The sequence below is a fragment of the Camelus dromedarius genome, chromosome 20, assembly GCF_036321535.1.
Source record: "Camelus dromedarius isolate mCamDro1 chromosome 20, mCamDro1.pat, whole genome shotgun sequence".
Taxonomy (NCBI): domain Eukaryota; kingdom Metazoa; phylum Chordata; class Mammalia; order Artiodactyla; family Camelidae; genus Camelus; species Camelus dromedarius.
The window spans coordinates 28,969,078-28,990,470 of NC_087455.1; the positions used below are offsets into that span (position 1 = coordinate 28,969,078).

At 36.2% G+C, this 21,393-nt stretch overlaps 1 protein-coding gene and 1 long non-coding RNA gene across 2 annotated transcripts in view; one reads left to right on the plus strand and one right to left on the minus strand.

Annotated features, from left to right (window-relative positions):
- Nucleotides 1-6,564, plus strand: part of UBR5 (ubiquitin protein ligase E3 component n-recognin 5) — a 123,532-nt gene extending 116,968 nt beyond the window's left edge. Inside the window, exons 56-59 of the mRNA XM_031439418.2 lie at nt 325-438; nt 1,916-2,060; nt 3,233-3,318; nt 5,935-6,564. Of these exons, the coding sequence (XP_031295278.1) occupies nt 325-438; nt 1,916-2,060; nt 3,233-3,318; nt 5,935-6,147 (558 nt within the window). The 3' untranslated portion in view covers nt 6,148-6,564. The remainder of the gene's footprint in view (nt 1-324; nt 439-1,915; nt 2,061-3,232; nt 3,319-5,934) is intronic.
- LOC105090528 (uncharacterized) overlaps nt 1-21,393 on the minus strand; it is a 52,476-nt gene that overhangs the window by 25,082 nt on the left and 6,001 nt on the right. The window lies entirely within an intron of this gene.

The following is a 21,393-nucleotide window of genomic DNA, read 5'->3' on the forward strand; positions in this document are numbered from 1 at the left end:
TTCTGGCAAGAGAACTTGGTTAGTCTGTTTTGCTTGTCATATAGAAAAACAGTTTAGATATATAGGGACCAAGAAAGAGAACACACACAGAAAAGACACAGGAGATTGAGAGAGGAAGAGGAAGAGGAAGAGGAATGGATGGAGAGAATGAGAGGTAGAAGAGTTTATAGTTGACCTGGGCCTAAAATGTCTGCATCTCTTAGATACTTCTCAGATACAGATTTTTAGATTTTAAAATTTTAGAGAGACGTTGTTTTGTGAACTGTTAACTTACTACTGCTTTGACAAAGTTGTTTTTAAATGGCACTACTAAATTTTTCACAGGTTGAACTTATTCCTAATGGTGTAAATATACCAGTCACTCCCCAGAATGTGTATGAGTATGTGCGGAAATATGCCGAGCACAGAATGTTGGTAGTTGCAGAACAGCCATTACATGTAAGTGTTTCCTTCTAGAAAATGTTACTTGATCTGCTGAGGTGACTTGTGTCTTCTGTTTTAAACTAGCTCACAAGTGTATTCACTTGTCTATAAAAGATCAAAATTTTTGAACCAAAATGAAATTATGTACAATGTAAATTACACCTGTATTCAGACCAACTTTCTTTTGGGGTAAAACTACTTGGAAAAACCATGTAGTCATCAGAAAGTAGATTTGGTGAGTAAAAATTTGGAAAGGATGCTGTGGGACTGGAATGACTACTGTTTTAGGGTCCTACAAATGCCTGCCCACAGCTCTGGTGACCCCCTAGAAGGACTCCTGGGACTCAGAGGCACTGGTACTCATAGGTATGGTTTATTACGGTGAAAGAACTCTCACAGGGGGAAAAATACATCAGATGGAGTCTGGAGGAATCCAGGTACAGGCTCCAGAGTTCTGTCTCTGGGGTGTAGGTTGTCACAAAGAACATATTTCTTCCTCTAGCAGTGAATTACAGCAACGTGTGCATTGTTTGTGCTTAGGGAAGCCTGCTTAAGAGCCAGAGCCCAGCCAGGGTTTTTGTTGAAGGCCAGTCCCGTAAGCAGTTCACACTCCCAGAGGAAATGCACATGTTCATCATAAATCACCTTGTTTGCACAGATAGTTTAAGCAAGCTGGTTCAGCAGGGTTTCTTGCCCCAGGTATTCAGAAATAGCCATATCAGTTAGTAATGTAGGGAACACTCCAAAAACTAAGTTTCCAGATGCCAGCCAAGGACCATGCCTTTAATCAGGCTCTTCTAAAGAACACCATCAGGCTGCTACATTAACTCTTTCTCCATTAATGTAAAAATGTTTTATCAAGTGTTTCTGATCCCTGTACTGGGAATAGCTGTCCAGGGTCTGGAATCATACTGTCAGGGTTCAAATCATGGCTGCAGCAGCCCCCTCTAGCTGCCTGACATTAGCAAACCACTTAAGTACTTTGTGCTTTGGTTCCCTCCTCTGCAAAATGAGGATAGGATTAAATGAATTAATTAATTTATGTAAGGTACTTAGAACAGTTCTTGGCATACGGTAATTTCTCAGTTAAGCCACTAGATTTTCAGTTTGTGTCAGGGATGTTTGTTTTTGTCATTATCATACCCTTTCTAGAATGCTGACAGGATAGCACATTTGACATATTGAAGCTACTCATTCTTGCTTAATGACTAGCCTGTTATTAACTAAAATAATTTTTTTAATTATGTTAACTCCTATTACATAATAATACTCCTTCACTTTTGAACCTGTAGCCTTTTCACAATGCCCTTTTTCCTTTGCTTTTCTTGAATCTGTTAAGAAACTCAAAATACAGAACTTAATTTTTTCTCTCGGGTTTAAAATGAGAACTAGTATTCCTAGGCTGCTAAATTAGTTATTGGGCTGTAACAACAACAAATGTGGAAAATAAAGCATGGATAGTAATAAAAAGAAAATTTTTGAAATCCTCTAGGCAATGAGGAAAGGTCTACTGGATGTGCTTCCAAAAAATTCATTAGAAGATTTAACAGCAGAAGATTTTAGGCTTTTGGTAAATGGCTGTGGCGAAGTTAATGTGCAAATGCTGATCAGTTTCACCTCTTTCAATGATGAATCAGGTATGGGATTTTTTAAATGTTTATTTAAGGAATAAGCTATAGAGATAGTTTGGTCAGTCAGCATTTTCTTAGTTTCTAGTTTTGATAAATTTACAGGGCTTAATTCTTTTATTGCTTAATTTTTCTAGGTTTTAAAGAATGTATGAATACAAGTAAAAATTCTTTGTGGTGAGCAGTTGTGTAAAAAGGATTTTTATTACTAATTAAGAAAAAAATAACCCATGTGACAATTCTATAGACCTTTCCCAATTCATGGTTCTTAAACTTGCTAGTTAAAAGAATTTGATTGCATGATGTTTGCTTTGTAGAGCTCGACCTACTGCACACTTAGAAAGACATAACAGCACACAAACACATGGAGAAGCTAGAAAGAATATCAAGACATAGTGATAATCCTAGAATAACATTTATCTTTAGTGCTTGATTTGTTGCAGCTCTTTTTAAAGTCTCATATTCTAGGAATAGGCTTTAGCTGTGTCAATACAATAAAACACTGGAAACGCCAAGAAATTCATGAGAGGATTATACCTCTAGTCCAAGATTATTGTATATATGAAGGTACCAGTTTTTCCCCCAGTATTTTTCATAGTTTGCAGACCAGCTTCAACCTAATTATAGTAGGTTAAATTTGGGTAAATTTTGGTTTTCGTGCTTGCCAACATATAGATCCCTGCATAATAGTTTTTGTGCTTTTTAATACAGTTTTCAGTACTTGTGAGATAATAATTTGGCCCATTACAAACCAGAAACCTAGGAGGGGAAAAAATCTCTAAAGACACTCCAAGTATGATCCTCACATCAGCATCATCCGGAAGTTTTTTACAAATGCACAGTCTCTGGTTCTTCCCCTCTCTTCCCGCATGCCTAGTGAATGAGAATCTGCACTTTAAAAAGATCCACCAAGTGATTCGTAAACTCACTTTGAGAAGCACTGGTTTAAGATCACGAGAAGAATGACTTACAGATGGGATTAAAGTCAAGTGATTCATTTTCTTCTATTGGTCGTATGTTGGTCATTAGGATGGACTAATGAACTATAGAGGTTTCACATTATGCAAATGGTCCTAATTTCCTATATTAAGAATTAGCCCCCCCATCATATTTTAATTTTATAACTACTTTTATTAGAAGAGAAACTGATACAGTATTATTGAATTTATATTTATTTGTAGGAGAAAATGCTGAGAAGCTCTTGCAGTTCAAGCGTTGGTTCTGGTCAATTGTAGAGAAGATGAGCATGACAGAACGACAAGATCTTGTAAGTTAAAAGTTTCACAAAATTTGTAGAAGAAAATGTAAAAACGTAAAAGGCTGTCATACACAGTATTTAAAGTTTGTAATGGTTGATCATTTTTAATTCTGGCTAAGGAAATTACCAAAGGTCAAAACTAAAAGGCAGTTTTGTTTTTCGACTCCAGAACAGAACATCTGAAGTTCTAGTAAAATTGTAAGCAGAGTGAAATACATCTCAGCGATTAATATGCAGTCCTTAGTCCTTTTGACTAGTGGCAAGCCTTTGCAAAATTTTTGAATAGTATCTTAATTCCTACTTGTACACTATGAATAGAATAGCTTAATTATGAGTAATAAGTCTGATTTTAATCTTATTATTACTATTAGAATCATAAATTAGCTCATGTAAACTTTGATCATACTGAAAAAGTCCATCAAGTCTATGGAATCTGGGTCCAACCATTAGTATATATCCAAATCATTATCCTTTCATTATCTTGAAAGGCAGTCTCCTCTAGACTTTCTTGTAGAAATTTCAGGGACATTCCTTACCCAGAGAATCTGAGATCCTTTTTATTCATATTCCTCATAGTTCCCTATTATATTTCCCCTGTTGAACCAGCCTTAGTTCTCAGAACTCTAAACCAGACTACTTATGGAATGCATTAAAATGATTCAGTTTCTAGATATAACCCCCAGTTTCACTTGAGAGAGGGGGAAATGGTCACGGAAGGACACAACTTGCAGTTTCCTATTTACCTTTAACTTAGGCAGTAACTTATTTTCTTGTGGGGAGGGGTCCTGCGTTTAGCACTCCTTCATCTTTACACCGCCCCAAAAGCCTTCCTATATTTCTCCACTATCGTGAGACAGGTTGTCCAGCAGTCCTAGCTGTTGGCTGACTCTGCTCTTGGCTTAGCCATCTGGTGGTTTCCTAGGTTGTTCCCTAGTAGATTCCGTGTAATTCCATGTAATCTGACTTCCCCAATCTTGTGATCCGACCCTAAACCCCTGCCAGTGCTAATACCATATCTGTCCCTGTTGGTTTTAGGAGCACCTGAATAGCTTTTAGGGTTCCTTTAAGTCAATATTTGGATTTGTGTTCCTAGTCAATATTTCCTTAAGAAAGGAACCATATTAATTCTAGAAGACCTACCAAAAACAGAAAGAGGAATAACTGACTATTTGCTATGAGTTCTGAGGTTATCTATTCTCTAGTTATAATTTTCTGCCATTTCTGTCAAGTTAAATCTCACTTCATTTTTGTCTTCCACTAGAAGAGAAATTTGTTAACTATTCAGTCTTTTATAAAAAAAGACAAAAAATCTCCCTCTGTAGGGGCTCCATAATTTCCTATCAATAGCTTTAATTTGTGAGCTTCACTCTTTAATCTCCTATAAAAATATCTGTTCTTTGGACTTAGCGTATATCACGGTGTCTTTTACCCCCATCTTCTTTGAGCCTTCCTCTTTTGGGAGGTTATCCTTCACATATTGTTGTTTTATCCTGATGCGTCTGAGCAGAAGAACTCAGGGACAGGCTTCCTAAACTGTTCTCCCTTGAATTATTAGTCCTAGGGTTATTGGGCAAGACTACATAGTTTAATACCCTCTTGGAGAGTCACACAGTTCACTAGTAAAAGTTCTGAGAAGTACCTCTTCAACTTTTTGGAGGTCTAGTCATGTAGTCATTTACTATGGTTAACCACATTCATCCTCAGAGAAATATTAAGCCTGGTTTTTACCTGTAAAATGAGTAGATTGGGTCAGCTTTATCTCTAGAGTACCTTCCAGCCTTTTTACAGTTCTTTAAAGATTTTGTAGACCCTTACACTTAGCAGTTTCTTTTTCTGTCCCCTTCTATAGAATTTTAGGTGGGATTTCTCAAAAAACAATGCTGCAGAAAATAGATTGGTTCCTTTAGGTTTCCTAGGCACTCTGGGATATTGTATATATTTGTCTTGTGCACTAAAAATGCAAGATTTTAAAAGCTTTACCTTAAAAGATAGATAGGCACTGTCTTAACTGTCAATAAGAAATGGTATGTATTAATAATATTTCAGGAAAATATATCCTTGGTTATATTTAAGTAAAAAGTAATTGATGCTATGCTGCACAAATCAGCCTGGGCACTCTATTAATATGGCTTATTGCATGAATTTTGATGTACAGTAGATGCTGTCCAGCACTTAATTACTATTATAAAGTTATTTTGTATCACAGTGCACCACTGAAAATACTGGGTTTTGCTAGTAGATAAAATGCAAAATAACTTTTTTATAACCTCTAACTTCTGTGAAGTTTGAACCTTTTCTGGAGACTTTGTGCTTTATTCCTACTAAGAGATACTCTGGAATTTAGCAACTGGAAAGGCCCTTAGCATTGGGTCCAACAGCCTCATGTTACAGATGGGAAACTGAGTCAGTGAAATAGTCACTTTTCTACATATCTGGCACTTTTTTCCCTTCTGACCCTGAACCTTTCCTTTTCAGCACAAGAAATAAATTTAATACCCAGGTCAAAGAAATACCCCATTGCAGGTTTTAACAAAAGAATGGGACTCTCTGTATATATTGCCAGAATTCAGGGTTGAATGTTAATCTGTTAAAAGCCAAAATTGTAATCATTATACTCCTGTTTAGGTTTACTTTTGGACATCAAGCCCATCATTACCAGCCAGTGAAGAAGGATTTCAGCCTATGCCCTCAATCACAATAAGACCACCAGATGACCAACATCTCCCTACTGCAAATACGTGCATTTCTCGACTTTACGTCCCACTCTATTCCTCTAAACAGATTCTCAAACAGAAATTGCTACTCGCCATTAAGACCAAGAATTTTGGTTTTGTGTAGAGTATAAAAAGTGTGTATTGCTGTGTAATATTACTAGCTAATTTTGTAGATTTTTTTTCCATTTGTCTATAAAAGTTTATGAAAGTTAATGCTGTCACACCCCCTGGTGGTACCTTAAAGAGATTAAATGCAAACATTCCTTGCTGAGTTTGTAGCTTAAAGGCCTGAGGAGCACTAGCAACATTTGACCTTAATGGTTTGCTAGTCAACAACTTGTGGGTCTAACCCCAGCCAAAGATGACAGCAGAACAACATAATTTACACTGTGATTTATCTTTTTGCTGAGGGGAAAAAAATGTAAAATGTTCTGAAAATTCACTGCTGCCTTTGTGGAAGTGTTTCAGCAAAGGTTCTTGTATAGAGGGAATAGGGAATTTCAAAATAAAAAATTAAGTATGTTCTGTGTTTTCATTTTAACTTTTTTTATGGTGTTTAATTTGTGGTTGGCTGCAGTTGTGTATCATGTATATGGAACTTGTAAAAAAAAAAATAAGTTCTGGACATTCAGATCTTAGAGATGAAATCACTTTTACCTATAAAAACCACTTTTATTGCAGTTTACTTTGACTGCATTGAGCTCTAGGATATTAAATGATATCACTAATTTTTTGCATGTAATTTGTTCATTTGAGTGAGGGCACTTTTTTGTACATATGATGGGGCCAATGCACAATACTTTATCACAATCAACTTTTTTTCTTTGTATCCCTATTTCAGTGAGCAGTCAGTCAGAAGTACTGCACTTCACTTCTAACTAGACATTTGTACTAAGGTATTTCAGTTATGTAAACTCAGCCTGGGCACTTTCTGATAACTGTAAAATGTTTTATAAGATCATGATTATTGAAGATACATTTTGGAAAATTTTAAATGTTCGTGAGCAGCTTAACTACTTTTGTATCTAGCCTTTTTTAAGTATCTTGTTACATTTACTTTTTTAAATAAATTACAGAAGAAATGTCAAGTAATACTGAAGAAACAATAGTTTTTATTTATGTAACTGTACATTTTTAAACTAAGGGCAATACACCGACACGGTTATGTGCATAAACTTTTTGATTTAAAGAACTAAATGTTTGTTTATATAGCCATGGACTATAAGAAACAGAAGAAAATCAGTCCACATTTTACAGTTAGCAGAGAATCCTGAATGGCACTAGCCAGGCCACCTTTTCTTTTTATAAATGAGGACAGTCAAGTGTGACCCTTATTTGGCATAGGACGTTAACGCACTTAAATTTAAAAACTGACAGGTTCTTTTTTGATGACCCATTAATTATGTAGCTTAGGACCAATAACTCTAAATTCTTGTGGTTTTAGTAGCTTTATTCAATGACATAATAAGGAACACTGAACACTGTTTTCTTTACCATGTCTTCAGTAAAGTGACTTAAATCAGTCACTTTACACATTGAAAATGAGGCGAGATATCCTCTGGAATCTTTCCTTACAGTTCCTTTATAGGACTCCTGGCCTTTGGGATGTTTTTCACGTTCAAAGGCACTCACTATGCTTTATGATATATATATATCTCATATATATATATTAAACTTCCTTCATAAAACTGAACGTGATATTCTCATCCCTGAGACAACAGAAACTTGAGATAGTAGTGAAACTGTAGTACTTACAACTTACACAACATATGATGTATCACATGTGTAAATTAACCAAAGGTTATTTTACAAAGTGAGACGTTGGTTTTTAATGTCTAAATGCCATTTCTGAATAAATGAAATAATTATTAGATTAAGAGCTGATTTTCATCAATGTGTCTGAAAGATAAAAACTTGTATGCACATGATGGAGCTGATAAAATATTAAATGAGAACAAACTAGATATGATTAGGACATTTGAAACCCTAATTGTGAACTTACTTTTATTTTTTAATAGTTATTAAAAGAATGAAAATATTTAAAATAATGCACAATGTCTTAAGTCTTCCTAAATCAAGATTTTGGTTAAGATGCTTTTAGGAATATTAAAAGCAGAGTAAGTTTTTTTTTTTTTTTAAATAAAGCATAAAATGGTTCTAAATGTAAAATAAAGTCATGTAAAATAAAGTTCTCTTTTGGTCTTGTTTAGTGATTAAACCTAATGACTTGAAAACAAATTTAGGAAGAGAAGACCAAGAATGAACTTTACTAAAGGTTTTCAAAGTTTTGCTACATTCCCCCTCCCTAAATTATCTGAATGTCAAGACTGTCCAGTATAAACGAATTCCTGAGGCAGACTTGAGAGGATTTTTAAATAGTACGTGGTTTCACTATTTAGTACTTGCTCCTGAAGACATGATTTCTCACCTAAAGATAAGATTGTTTTTGTGTGTTTAGAGGTAGTCAGCAATATCTAGGTCTAAACTCAAACTGAGATCTTCCCTTGAGGCAGCAGTTCTTAGGCTTCTGTGTGCATGGTTCTCTTGCGGAGCTTGTTAATGCAGACTTCTAAGCTCTGCTCATCCTATCAATCACATTCTGATTCAGTACCTCTGAAGTGGAGGACAAATCTTTATTCTTAACAGCATCCCAGGTGATTCTAAAACTGCCCAAAGAGCATTCCTTTTTATTCATGAATATAAATCCCCTGCTGGTAAACTCCCTAGAGCCAAACTTTACCTACTTATAACCTATGGAAAAGTACTTCTGTTAATCATCTGCTCCTAGATTAGGCTCTTTCTCCTATACCTGGGTAGTGAATGAAAGCATTTTCAACGTTTACATTAACCTAAGTACGTAGGCATGAACATAGAGATTCTTCTCTAAACATCATTTGATTAATATAGAATTGTATCTAAAATGTGGTTTGTTTATTCATGTCAAGATACCCTGGATTACATATAAGCAAAAGAATGTTACTTCATGAAATACAAAAAAACAAAAAAAGGATTTTTGACTGTAAACTTGAAGCTTCTCTTAATTACTTTTACTGAGAACTCAGTATTGTGCCAGGCACTTTGTCAGAGCTTTACACGTAGTAGCTTGTTTTATCCTATGAGATAGGCACTATTATCCTCACAGATAGGGAACTAGACACAGATTGAATAACTTGCTCAAGGTTACTCAGCTGGTAAGTGCTGAAATGAGAGATGACTCCAGGCATCCTGGAGCTTCCTAAACATTGGGCTACACTATTTTGTGGAAGGTGTGATTATAAACAAGTGATTTGGTCATTAAAGGTCCTGATCACCTAATTCCAACGTGTGGGTGTTTGGTGGGGGGGGGGGTCCCCATACCACCAAACAATGCACTGACACTAGCTGGGGTGTCCTAACAGTTCTCAATCCATCTACCTGGAGGTAGCGTCAGACTCCACAGGTAAAGGGCTCAATCCCACAAGACCCACTTTTCACCTCAGAAGCCAACTGCAAGGCTAGGTTGTTAACTGTATTTATTATTGGGCCAACTCTCCTTCAAAGTCCAACAACCCGCATTCCGGGGCTCCCAGATGTCTGAAATTCTTTACTGGATGTGTTTCCCCTAACAAACTAGTAGACACAGGTAATGCTTACCTTATAAAACCCCAAAACCTCTTACCTCACCTACAATCACAGACTTGCACACAAGCCAATCAGGCACCTTGTCACCAGACCTTATAAAAGACTTCAACAACCGGCCCCTGGTGTCGTCTGTGTGGCTCGCTGTTGCCTATAGCAGCGTTAACTATAAAACGTTTCCCTAGTCCTGTCCTTCGCCTCGGTGCTCACACAGGCACCTCTCGTCTGTGTGGCCCGCTGTTGTCTACGACAGCATACCCTAATAAACTTTCTATTCTTACGCTTAATCTGGTAAATTCTGGTAAATTACCAACCCGCATGTCACTGGCTCACCAACCAGCTGCCCTGTTGTGTCACACAACACTTGATGACTGACTGGCTACATAGGTCAGAGGTTCCCATGACCCCCACTTGACTAATTTGCTGAAGCGGCGCACAGAACTTAGACATTTTACTTACTAGATCACTGGTTTATTAGTAACTCAGGAACAACCAGATGGAAGATAAAACACTGGGCAAAGCATGGGGAAAGAGTGTGGGGCTTCCGTGCCCGCTCCAAGTGTGCCACTCTCCCTGCATCTCCATGAGTTCACCAACCCAGAAACTCTCTGAACACTTCCAGGTTTTTACGTTGGCCTTATTACATAGACATAATTGATTAAATCACTGGTGACTGATTATCAACCCCCAGTCCCTCTCCCCTTTGCAGAGGTCTGGGGTGGGACTGAAAGTTCCAACCCAATCAAGGTTGGTTCCCCTGGCAACCAGCCCCCATCCTTAGGAGAGGTCCAAAAGTCACCTCATCAAGATAACAAAAGACAACATTATTGTTCTCATCACTTTGGAAATTCTGAGGGTTTTGAGAGCTCTGTCCCAGAAAAAGGGACAAAGACCAAATATATATTTGTTAGTATAAACCGTAATATCACAGTCACAGAACAATGAAATACTCCAATGAGGGTCTAGCTGTATTATTATGAAAAGACAGTAATTAATAAATTTTTTTGCTAAAAATTTCTAAAAAAAACATTATCATTCAGTAACTTTCCCTGAGGATAAGAACTCTGAAGATCTAGGAATTGTCTAAAATCAACCATGGTACCTACTTTTAAGTTCAAATATCTTAAAATCAAAAGCACTAAACAATGGAAAACTGATTTTTTATTTTTAGGTTTTCTCTTAAGTTATAAAGAGCTGCTTGCTCTAAAAGAGTAAATGTCTTTCATGGGTAAAATAAATTTTCTGAATCTTTCAGAATGTATTTTTGATTATTTTTAGTTGCTGAATTGGATTCTTTGATTCAATAGTTTGCATTTTTACATATGGTAGAACTCTTCAGCAGGAAAATACCAGGCCAAGTATTTCTGTTGGAAATGCTTTCTTCAAAGGGAAGATAAAACTTGGCTATTTATGAAGAGCAAATGCACTGTCATTCTATTACAAAGTTATAGCATGATTCTGATTACATGTGTTGTGAGCATTATGGATTACCCCTAGAAAAATAACTTTGTAAACAAAGTGCCTCCAGCTCTCAGGAGCCAACTATATTTTAAAAGTTTCAGATTGTGTAATGATACTATTAACTACTTAGAGTGGAAGGCTTATGTGATGATTTTTTACGCATTCATGTAGTACCTTTAAGTTACAAATTAAATTTGTGTTATGTTTCCTTAAGAATTCTGCCCACATAAAAACCTTACAAATCCTCTCAATTACCAAGAAATGGACTGGGGTTGGGAAGAATGAGTACAGAGTAGTCTTGAGCATATAAAAACTAGCAACACCGCACCTCGAGGTCGCACGTTCTCTTGCCTTCCAAGATGCCAGCACTCTGTCTATGGAGTATCTACCTTTAACTAATTAGCCCTCCCCCCTAACCCCCATGTATGTCTCTCTAAATAAAGTTACTTTTACTCAAATACATAAACAGAGTAGTCATGATAGCTGTCTCAAAAAACAGGCACCTAAATCTAAGTACAATAATGAAAGCAGAGGCTTTGGTTCCTAGAATGTTTGATCACCAGGTTTCTACTACATGATGGATTAGAAGTAGCAAATTAAGATCAAGGAAGTTAGCAAACATTCAAAAAGCACAGAAGAATGGAACCATTTAATAGAAAAATTTGGTAGTACAAGTCTAAAAATATGAATATTGCAAACATTAATGTGTCTGCTACACCAGGATGACATGGTAGCAGACCTACCCAATTCAAAAACAGCACCTAAGACTAATTAACATTTACTTTAGCTCAGGATAACTATTCATTTGACTAAAAAACTTTTGTGCACACTGGAAGAAGGCAGAGAAGCATGCATTGTATTTTATTATTTTTTTATACTTATGTTTTCTTTACATTTTCTAGGCACTTAGTTTTTAAGGTTTTTTTATGGGGGGATGGGGGAGGTAATGAATTTTATTTATTTTTAGAAGTGGTACTGGGGATTGAACCTAGGACCTTGTGCATGCTGAGCATGTGCTCTACCACTTGAGCTATGCATTGCATTTTAAAAGATACATTCAAAGTTGGTAATGATTAGGATGTTAAAAGAAATTCTGTCACCTGAAATACAGGGCCTTGAACAAAGCAAGCACTCACATGTGTGTTGAATGAAAGAAATAATTTATTCCTTAAAGGTTTCTAATAGATAAGGAATTACTATATTATTTACAATTAATGAAGTAGTAAAGCACAACAGAGAAAAGCTATGGTCCTTGTCTTGGATAAGTAGTGTGAATTTTCTAGATCATATGAACTTTTGGGAACCATCCTAAATATTGTAAAACAGATCCATTTTCTTAATTTTTAAATAAAATTTAGCAGAACTATTCTGGAACATTAAATAAGGGAAGAAAAACCCTCCCAATATTACTTTAAGGTACAGCAGCTGAAGGTTGAAGTGATTTGGGAAGGCCAAAAGAGGAGAACCAAGATTTTCATGTAATTCTTGTCATTCTGCACTTATCCCCTACCACCATGCCTCAGACTTCTGAAAGTTCACAAGAGTAACAAAAGACTGGTAGCCACTGCTTCCCCACAGCTATGACTTCACCTTTAAAGCTTCCGAGGCACAGGCACAACCCCTCAATTATTGGTCCATGCATTATCTGAAACTAGTTCCCTTGCTGGCTGTCTAACTTCTCCAGTGACCTCAACAGCAGAGATCACCAAAAACTCTATCCTTGTTTACTTTTTTTAAGGTCAGTGCTTAAAAGGGTTGAAAAAGATTTATGAATCAATAAATTATCTAGTTCCCAAGTTAGAAACATGCAACCATACTTTATTTCTTCTTTATCCCCACATTCAATTTAACCATCAAGCCCTATAGTTATTAAAACCTTATGTCTTGAATTCATCTACTTCTCTCTAGATCCGCTATTATGATCTAACTTTAAGTTACCATCATCTTGCCTACATTACTTCAACAACTTCCTGGCTGGTTTCTCTGCTGTTTTGCTCCCCTTCAGTATGTAGATAGAACAATCTTTCTAAAATGTGTATTAATCATGTCACTGGTTCACCTGTTTAAAATATATTGATTTCGTGGCCCTTAAGGTGAAGTCCAGGACTCCTTAACACAACATATAAGGCCCTTCATGATTACATCCTGCTCCACAGCCTTACCTCTACTTATTCCCTTGTTATAAAAGTCTTGCAGTTCCCTGCTAGTATGTCCTCTGTCACCCTGAGGCCCATCTGCTTGACCTTACTGTTCTTTCTTCATGGCCCTTCATCTTGGAATGGTTAGCCGCCTCCCCAAGAAGCTCTCCCTCCATCTGGACATCGCCGGTTTAGATGCTCCTCCTTTGTACTCCCAGAACAGTGTATGCTTGCTTGATTTCCCCCTCTAGTATGTAAGTTCCTTAAGAGTAAGAATCATGGCTCATTTACCTTTGCCTGTCCAGTGCCTAATATGTTTATATTTATTGAACGAATGAATGAATGAATTCCAGTGACCAACTTCAATCCAATTTAGGAACATACTGTTGTAACCTCAGTATATCACCTGGAGCTATGCACTTCTGAAATATTAAGTCTTACTATCTCCTCTGTGACCAAAAACTACTGAACTTCTATTCCAGTGTTCTCACGCTTATTATAATGAGTAAAAGCAGCCTTGTTTCCTTTATTTTGTATTTATCCTAGACATGTCAGCAACTCACTCTGAGATAGTTAAGAGGCAAAAAAGTTTTTTTGTCCGCTATTTGAAACTTAAAAAAAATACTGCATTGCTTGCTAATTCTTTTGAGGCAAATGCTTTATTTACGGTGAATGTGAAGCTTAAGTATGGCTTTGAGGTTGGCAGAGCTAGAACAGATCTATGGCTGAGCTGGTCACTTCTGGGCCACATTACCAGATACCTTCAGTTGGATTTGTCACAGGCACCATGATCTCAACATGTCTGAACTGACAAGAAAAACTTCCTACTAAACTTTCACTGGCAAAAGGCACTGCTAACTGCCTAATCTCTCTCAACTAGAAACATGTGGTCATCCTAGAATCCTTCCTCTACCAAATACTCCATACATCCAATCACTGATCAAGTCATCTTAACTCACTTGTATTCCCCACTGCCACTGCCTCATTTTGAGCTTGTGTTATCTTATACTTGTCCTATTTCCATTGGCCTTAAACTAATCTGTCTCCAAATTCACCTTTTCCCTCCAACATCGGACAGTCTTCCTGCATGATAAATGAATGTATCATTAAATACAGAACTATGCACTCTAGTGATATCTGAACTAGGGTTCAGGATCTGTCAATTATGTGCAAGGGTTTTATTTTTATTTTTAATAAATATATTTTGGTTTATCAGGATGACCATTTATGATGGTCCAGATGTCAAGTTACTACTCCTTTTAATGACTGAATGCTAAAAAGGCAAACTTAATATATAAATGATGCATTTGTTCCTCATTAAAGGCAAGTGATATACACATAGGAGTTGTTGTTGTAGGAAAATAGAGTCACCTGTCCCATCACTGGAATGCATAGACATGCTTCATTAATGGTCATTATAAAATCCATGCTGATGTAATACGGTTTCTGCAAAACATCATCCACTGCTTAGTAATCTTTTTTTTAATAGAGGTACTGGGGATTGAACCCAGGACCTCATGCATGCTAAGCATGTGCTCTACCACTGAGCTATTTCCCTCCCCCTCATCCATTGCTTAATGTCATAAATTTTCATATTAACCCTTCTATAGTCTTATTTCTCTTTATTTTTATTTTTTAGTTGTATAAAGCTCTAAAAATAAGGAGAATATAACTGATCTATGTTTGTACATACTTAAGTAACAATATATACAATTTAAGTCAATACTAAATGGCTGTGAGAATTTTTTTCTTTAAAAGAGTTGGAGACATCATTCAGGTTTGAGAAATGAGGACCTATCCATCTTACTGGTACACAATAAGCCAGCAGTAGCTTGAAATTATACATTTTCTGTACCATAGGCTAAACTGTTGTCTGAGGTCATTACCACACAAATCTCTAAGTGGAATGGAGTCTGTTCCAGTTACTGTGGCTGCATAACAAATTATCTCCAAACTTAGTGGTATAAAATAATCATTCGTTATGGTCATGGATTCTGTGGGTTAGGAATTTGGACAGGACACAGTCATGATGGCTTATCTCTGCTCCATGATGTCTGGGGTTTCAAGTGGAAGGAAGAACTGACAGCTGGTAGGCAGAATCCTCTGATGGTTTGTTCATTCACACATCTAGAAGTTGATACTATCTGTTGATTGAGTGCCTCAGTTCCTTCCCACATAGGCTTCTCCATGTCATCTTTCTTTGTGGACGAGCTTTTGGCTTCCTGAGGAAGGGCACCTAAGTTCTAAGGGCAAGCTTCCCAAAAGAGAGAAGGAAAACCAGACAAAAGCTGTCCATGCTGTCCTTTATGAACTACTTGAAACTTACGTATTTTACTCATTAACAGTAAGTCATTCCAGTGGAACAGAATGAGAACCCAGAAAAAAACCCGTGCATATACAGTCAACTAATATTTGACAAGGGAGCCGAGAATACTCAATGGAGAAAGGACAGAGTCTCTTCAATAAACGGTGCTAGGAAAGCTGGATATTCACATATAAAAGAATGAAATTACATCCCTATCTTACAGCACTCACAAAAATTAACTCAAAATGGACTGAAGACTTAAAAATGAGGCCTGACACCATCAAACTCCTAAAAGAAAACATAGGGAAAAAAACTCCTTGATAAGGATCTTGGCAATGATTTTTTGGATATGACACCTAAAGCACAAGCAAAAAAATAAACAAGTGGGACTACATCAAACTAAAAAGCTTCTGCATAGCAAACAAGCAATCAACAAAATGAAAAGACAATCTACAGAAAGGGAAAAAAATATTTGCAAACTGTGTATCTGAGAAGGGGTACCCAAACTATATGAAGAACTCATGTAACTCAACAGCAAAAAAAGCAAATAAACCAATTTTTAAATGGTTCCAAATAGACAATGGCCAACAATACATGAAAAGATGCTCAACATCATTAATCATTAGGGAAATGCAAATCAAAACCACAATGCGATATCAACTCACACCTGTTAAAATGATTAGCATCAAAAAGACAAGAGAGAAACACTGGCAATGATGTGAAAAGAGAACCTTTGTACACTATTGGAGGGATTGTAAATTGATATTGCCACTGTGGAAAACAGTATGGATGTTCCTCAAAAAATTAAAAATAGATCTACTGTACAATACAGCAATTCTGAAACCAAGCAGGACCCTGCAGGGCCTTCCAAGGAACAGAGAACCCCCCGGTCCCCTGACTCTTGTTTATAGAAAAGTTTTAGCCTCCTAGGCTTTCCAAGTTCTAAAGAGCAAATTTAATCAGAAAAGTGAGAAAATGTAGAAACAAAGGAAAGCAGTCAAGCAAGACAAAAATAATTTGGCCATAAAACAAAGTCAAGGACCTTTAATTTCTCCTCAAAAGCTACTGATCCCTAGGTAGTGTCCTAAGCCATATCCTTGAGTTGTTCTGCAAATAGAAAAATTCCTACCAAGTGGAAGAAGTTAACTGCACATGCTGACCACCAGCTCTAGACCCCAGCCTGGCTGGAGCCAGAAAACTGATAACTGAGATTCCTGAAATACCACCTTTGTTACCTCACTATCAACCAATCAGAGAATTGTGCACAAACTGATAATGCACTCCATGACCCTCACCCTCACACTGTCTTTAAAACTCTTTCTCAAAATCCATCAAGAAGCTTGGGTCTTTTGAGCACAAGATGCCTGTTCTCCTCACTTGGTGCCCTGCATGAACACTGTACTTTCCTTCATCACAACCTGGTGTCAGGAGATTGGCTTTGCTGTGCATCAAGTGAATCGAACCAAGTTTGATTCAGTAACAATTTCACTTGAGAATATAAGTGAAACCAATGAAAACATTATGTTGAAGAGGTATCTGCACCCCATGTTCATAGCAGCGTTATTTACAATAGCTAAGACATGTAAATAACCTAAGTATCCATTATGAGATAAATGGATAAAGAATTTGTGGCATAGAATTATTCAGCTATTAAAAAAATGAGGAAATCCTACCTTTTGCGATAACATGAATGGACCTTGAATGCATTATGCTAAGCGAAATATCAAGTCAGACAGAGTAAGACAAATACTGTATGATCTCACTTACATGTGGAATCAAAACAAAACAAAACAAAACAAAATCCAAAACAAAACCAAAAAACCCCTAAACCAAACACCACCAAACTCGCAGAAAAAGAGATCAGATGTGTGGTTCCCCAAGGCAGGGGAGTGGAAGGGAGAACTGAATGAAGACAGTCAAAAGGTACAAGCTTCTAGTTTTAAGACAGATAAATACCAGGGATGCACATTACCATATGACATATATGAAGGTTGAGAGTAAATCCTAAGAGTTCTCATGACAAAGAAAAAAAATTTTTCTCTTTTTCTTTTTTTGGTATCTATGTGAGATGAAAATGTTAACTAAACTTGAGGTAATCATTTCACAATTTGGGTAAGTCAAATCACTTTGCTGTGTACCTTACACTTATACTGTGTTTTATGTCTATTATGTCTCAACAAAACTGGTGGGAGAGAGTCACTAAGGACAGTTCACATTCAAAGGGAGATATTTCAGTCCATTACAACTGCTATAGCAAATTACCATAGACTGGGTAGCTTATAAACAATAAACATTTATTTCTCACAGTTCTGGAGGCTGGAAATCTAAGATCAGGGTCCCAACATGATCCAGTGAGGCCCTCTTCTTGGTCACAGACTTCATATTATATTCTCACATGGCAGAACGGGTTAGGAAGCTTTTTTAGCCTTTTATGAGGGCACAAATATGCTATATTTTCTTATCAGAAGACAAGAGTGGTTAAATGGATTTAAAAAAAAAAAACCTATCTATATGTGGCCTACAGAAGACTCACTTCAGATGTAAGAACACACACAGACAGAAAAAGAAGAAATGGAAAAGGATTCCAAGCAAATGGAAACCAAAAGAAAGCTGGAATAGCTATAATTACACCAGACAAAATAGACTTTAAAACAAGGACTGTAATAAGAGACAATAAAGGGCATTACATAATGATAAAAGACTCACTCCACAAGAAGATACAACATTTGTCAATTTTTATGCACCCAACCTAGGAGCACCTAAATATACAAAGCAAATATTAACAGACCTAAAGAGCGAAATAGAAGGCAATACAATAATAGTAGGGGATTTTAATACCTTGCTTACATCAATGGATAGATCACCCAAACAGAAAAATTAATAAGGAAACACTGGCCTTGAATAACATGTTAGATCATACAGATGGATATGGAGATTTTATATATCTATATGTATACATATCTATACATACATACACATATATGTATGATTCCATCTAAAAGCAACAGAATACATTCTTCTCAAGTGTACATGGAACAATCTCCAGGATGGATCATGTATTAGGCCACAAAACAAGTCTTAACAAATTTAAGAAGACTGAAATTATAATAAGCATTTTTTTCTGACCACAGTGGTATGAAAATAGAAATCAATTACAAGTAGAAAAAGTAAAAATTCACAAATATGAGATTAAACAACATGCTACTGAACAACCAATAGTAACTGACCAATGAGATTGACTCAAAGAAGAAATCAAAAGAGAAATCGAAAAAATTTACTTTGGGACAAATGAAAATGTAAATACCAAAACTTACAGGATGCAGCAAAAAGCAGTTCTAAAAGGGAAGTTCATAGCAATAAATGCCTACATCATAGCACAAGAAAAATATGAAGCAAACAACCTAACTTTACACCTCAAGGAACTAGAAAAAGAGGAATACATAAAGCCTAAAGTTAGCTGAAGGAACGAAATAACAAAGATCAGAGTAGAAATAAGTGAAAGAGACTAAAAAAACAAGAGGAAAGATCAAAGGAACTAAGAGCTGGTTCTTTGAAAAGATAAAACTGACAAACCTTAAAGCTAGGCTTACCAAGGAAAAAAGAGTATTCAAACTCAGAAATGAAAGAGGAGGCATTACAACTGATACTACAGAAACACAAAGAATCATGAGACTGCTACAATTATATGCCAACAAATCTGACAATCTAGAAGAAATGTATAAATTCCTAGAAACACACAACCTACCAAGACTTAATCATGAAGAAATAGAAAATCTATTTCTGATTACTAGTAAGGAGATTGAATCAGTAATCAAATACCTCCCGAAAAAACAAAAGTCCAGTACCAGATGGCTTCACTGGTGAATTCTTCCCTACCTTCAAAGAATTAATACCAATCCTTCTAAAACTCTTCCAAAAAATAGAAACGGAGGGAACATTTCCAAAATCATTTTATGAGGCCAGAATTACCTTGATACCAAAACCAGTCAAGGATGCCACAAGAAAAGAAAATTACAGGCCAATATCACTGATGAACATAGGTGTAAAAATCCTCAACAAAATATAAGCAAACCAAGTTCAACAATATATTAAAAAGATATACACAATGATCAAGTGGGATCAATTCCAGAATTGCAAGAATGGCTTAACATCTGCAAGTCAATCAATGGGATACACCACGTTAACAAAATGAAGTATAAAAACCACATAATCATTTCAATAGATGCAGAAAATGAATCTGACAAAATTCAACATCCATTTATGATAAAGACTCTCACAAAATGGGTATAGAGGGCATGTCCCTCAACATAATAAAGGCCGTATACAACCAGCCCACAGCTAACATCATACTCAACAGTGAAAAGCTGAAAGCTTAATGTCTAAGATCAGGAACAAGACAAGGATTCCCAGTCTCACCACTTTTATGCAATACAGTGTGGGAATTCCTAGCAAGAGCAATTAGGCCGTAAAAAAGAAATAAACGGCATTCAAATTGGAAAGGAAGAAGTAAAATTGCCACTATTTGCAGACAACATGATACTATTTATTGAAAATCCACCAAAAAACCGTTAGAATAAACAAGTTCAATGAAGTTGCAGGATACAAAGTCAGTATACCAAAATCTGTCATGTTTCTATACACTAAAAATGAACTATCAGAAAGAGAAATTAAGAAAACAATCCCATTTACAACTTCACCAAAAAGAAAAAAATACATAGGAATGAATTTAACAAAGGAGGTGAAAGACCTGTACACTAAAAACTGTACATTAATGAGAGAAACGGAAGAGAACACAAATAAGTGGAAAGATATTCCATGCTCATAGATTAGAAAAGTTACTATTGTTAAAATGTCCATACTCTCCAGAGCAATCTACAGATTCAGTGCAATCCCTACTTAAATTCCAGTAGTCTTTTTCACAGAAATAGAATGAACAATACTAAAATTTGTATGAAACCACAAAATACCCCAAATAGCCAAAGTAATCTTGAGAAACAACAAAGCTGGAGGCATCATGGTTCCTGATTTCAAGCTATGTTACCAAACTATGGTAATCAAAGCATGGTGGTACTGGCATAAAGACAGACACATAGATCAATGGAACAGAACAGAGAGCCCAGAAATCAACCTACACTTATCTCGTCAATTAATTTATGACAAAGGAGCCAAGAATATATAATGGAGAAACAATAGTAACTTCAATAAATAGTGTTGGGAAAACTGAACAGCCACATGCAAAAGAAAGAAACTGAACTACTACCTTACACCACACACAAAAATTAACTCAAGATGTACTAAAGACTTGAACACAAGACTTCATACCATAAAAAACATGGGCAGTAAGCTCTTTAACATTGGTCTTGGCAATGACTTTATATTTCACACCAAAAGCAAAGGCAACAAGAGCAAAAACAAGTGGGACTACATCAAACTAAAAAGTTTCTGCACAGCAAAGAAATTCATCAACAAAATGAAAATGCAACTTACTGAATGGGAGAAAATATTTGCAAATCATATACTGGATATATATCCAAAATATATGAAGAACCCACATAAACTCAATAGTGAAAAAACAAACAATCCAATATAAGGGCACTAATCTCATTCATGAACGCTCCACCCTTATGACCTAGTCACCTTTTAAAGGCCTTACTACCTAAATATCATCATCTTGGGCATTAGATTTTCAAAATAAGAATTTGGGGGGACACAAGCATTCAGACCTCGGTAGAAGGGGAATCAGACTCTACCTTCTGATGAGAAGACCATCAAGGTTCTGGGACAGCATGTGATTAGAAATATTGTTTCCAAAATACTAGGAAAATAAAGTATGCCAGAGTCTATGAAG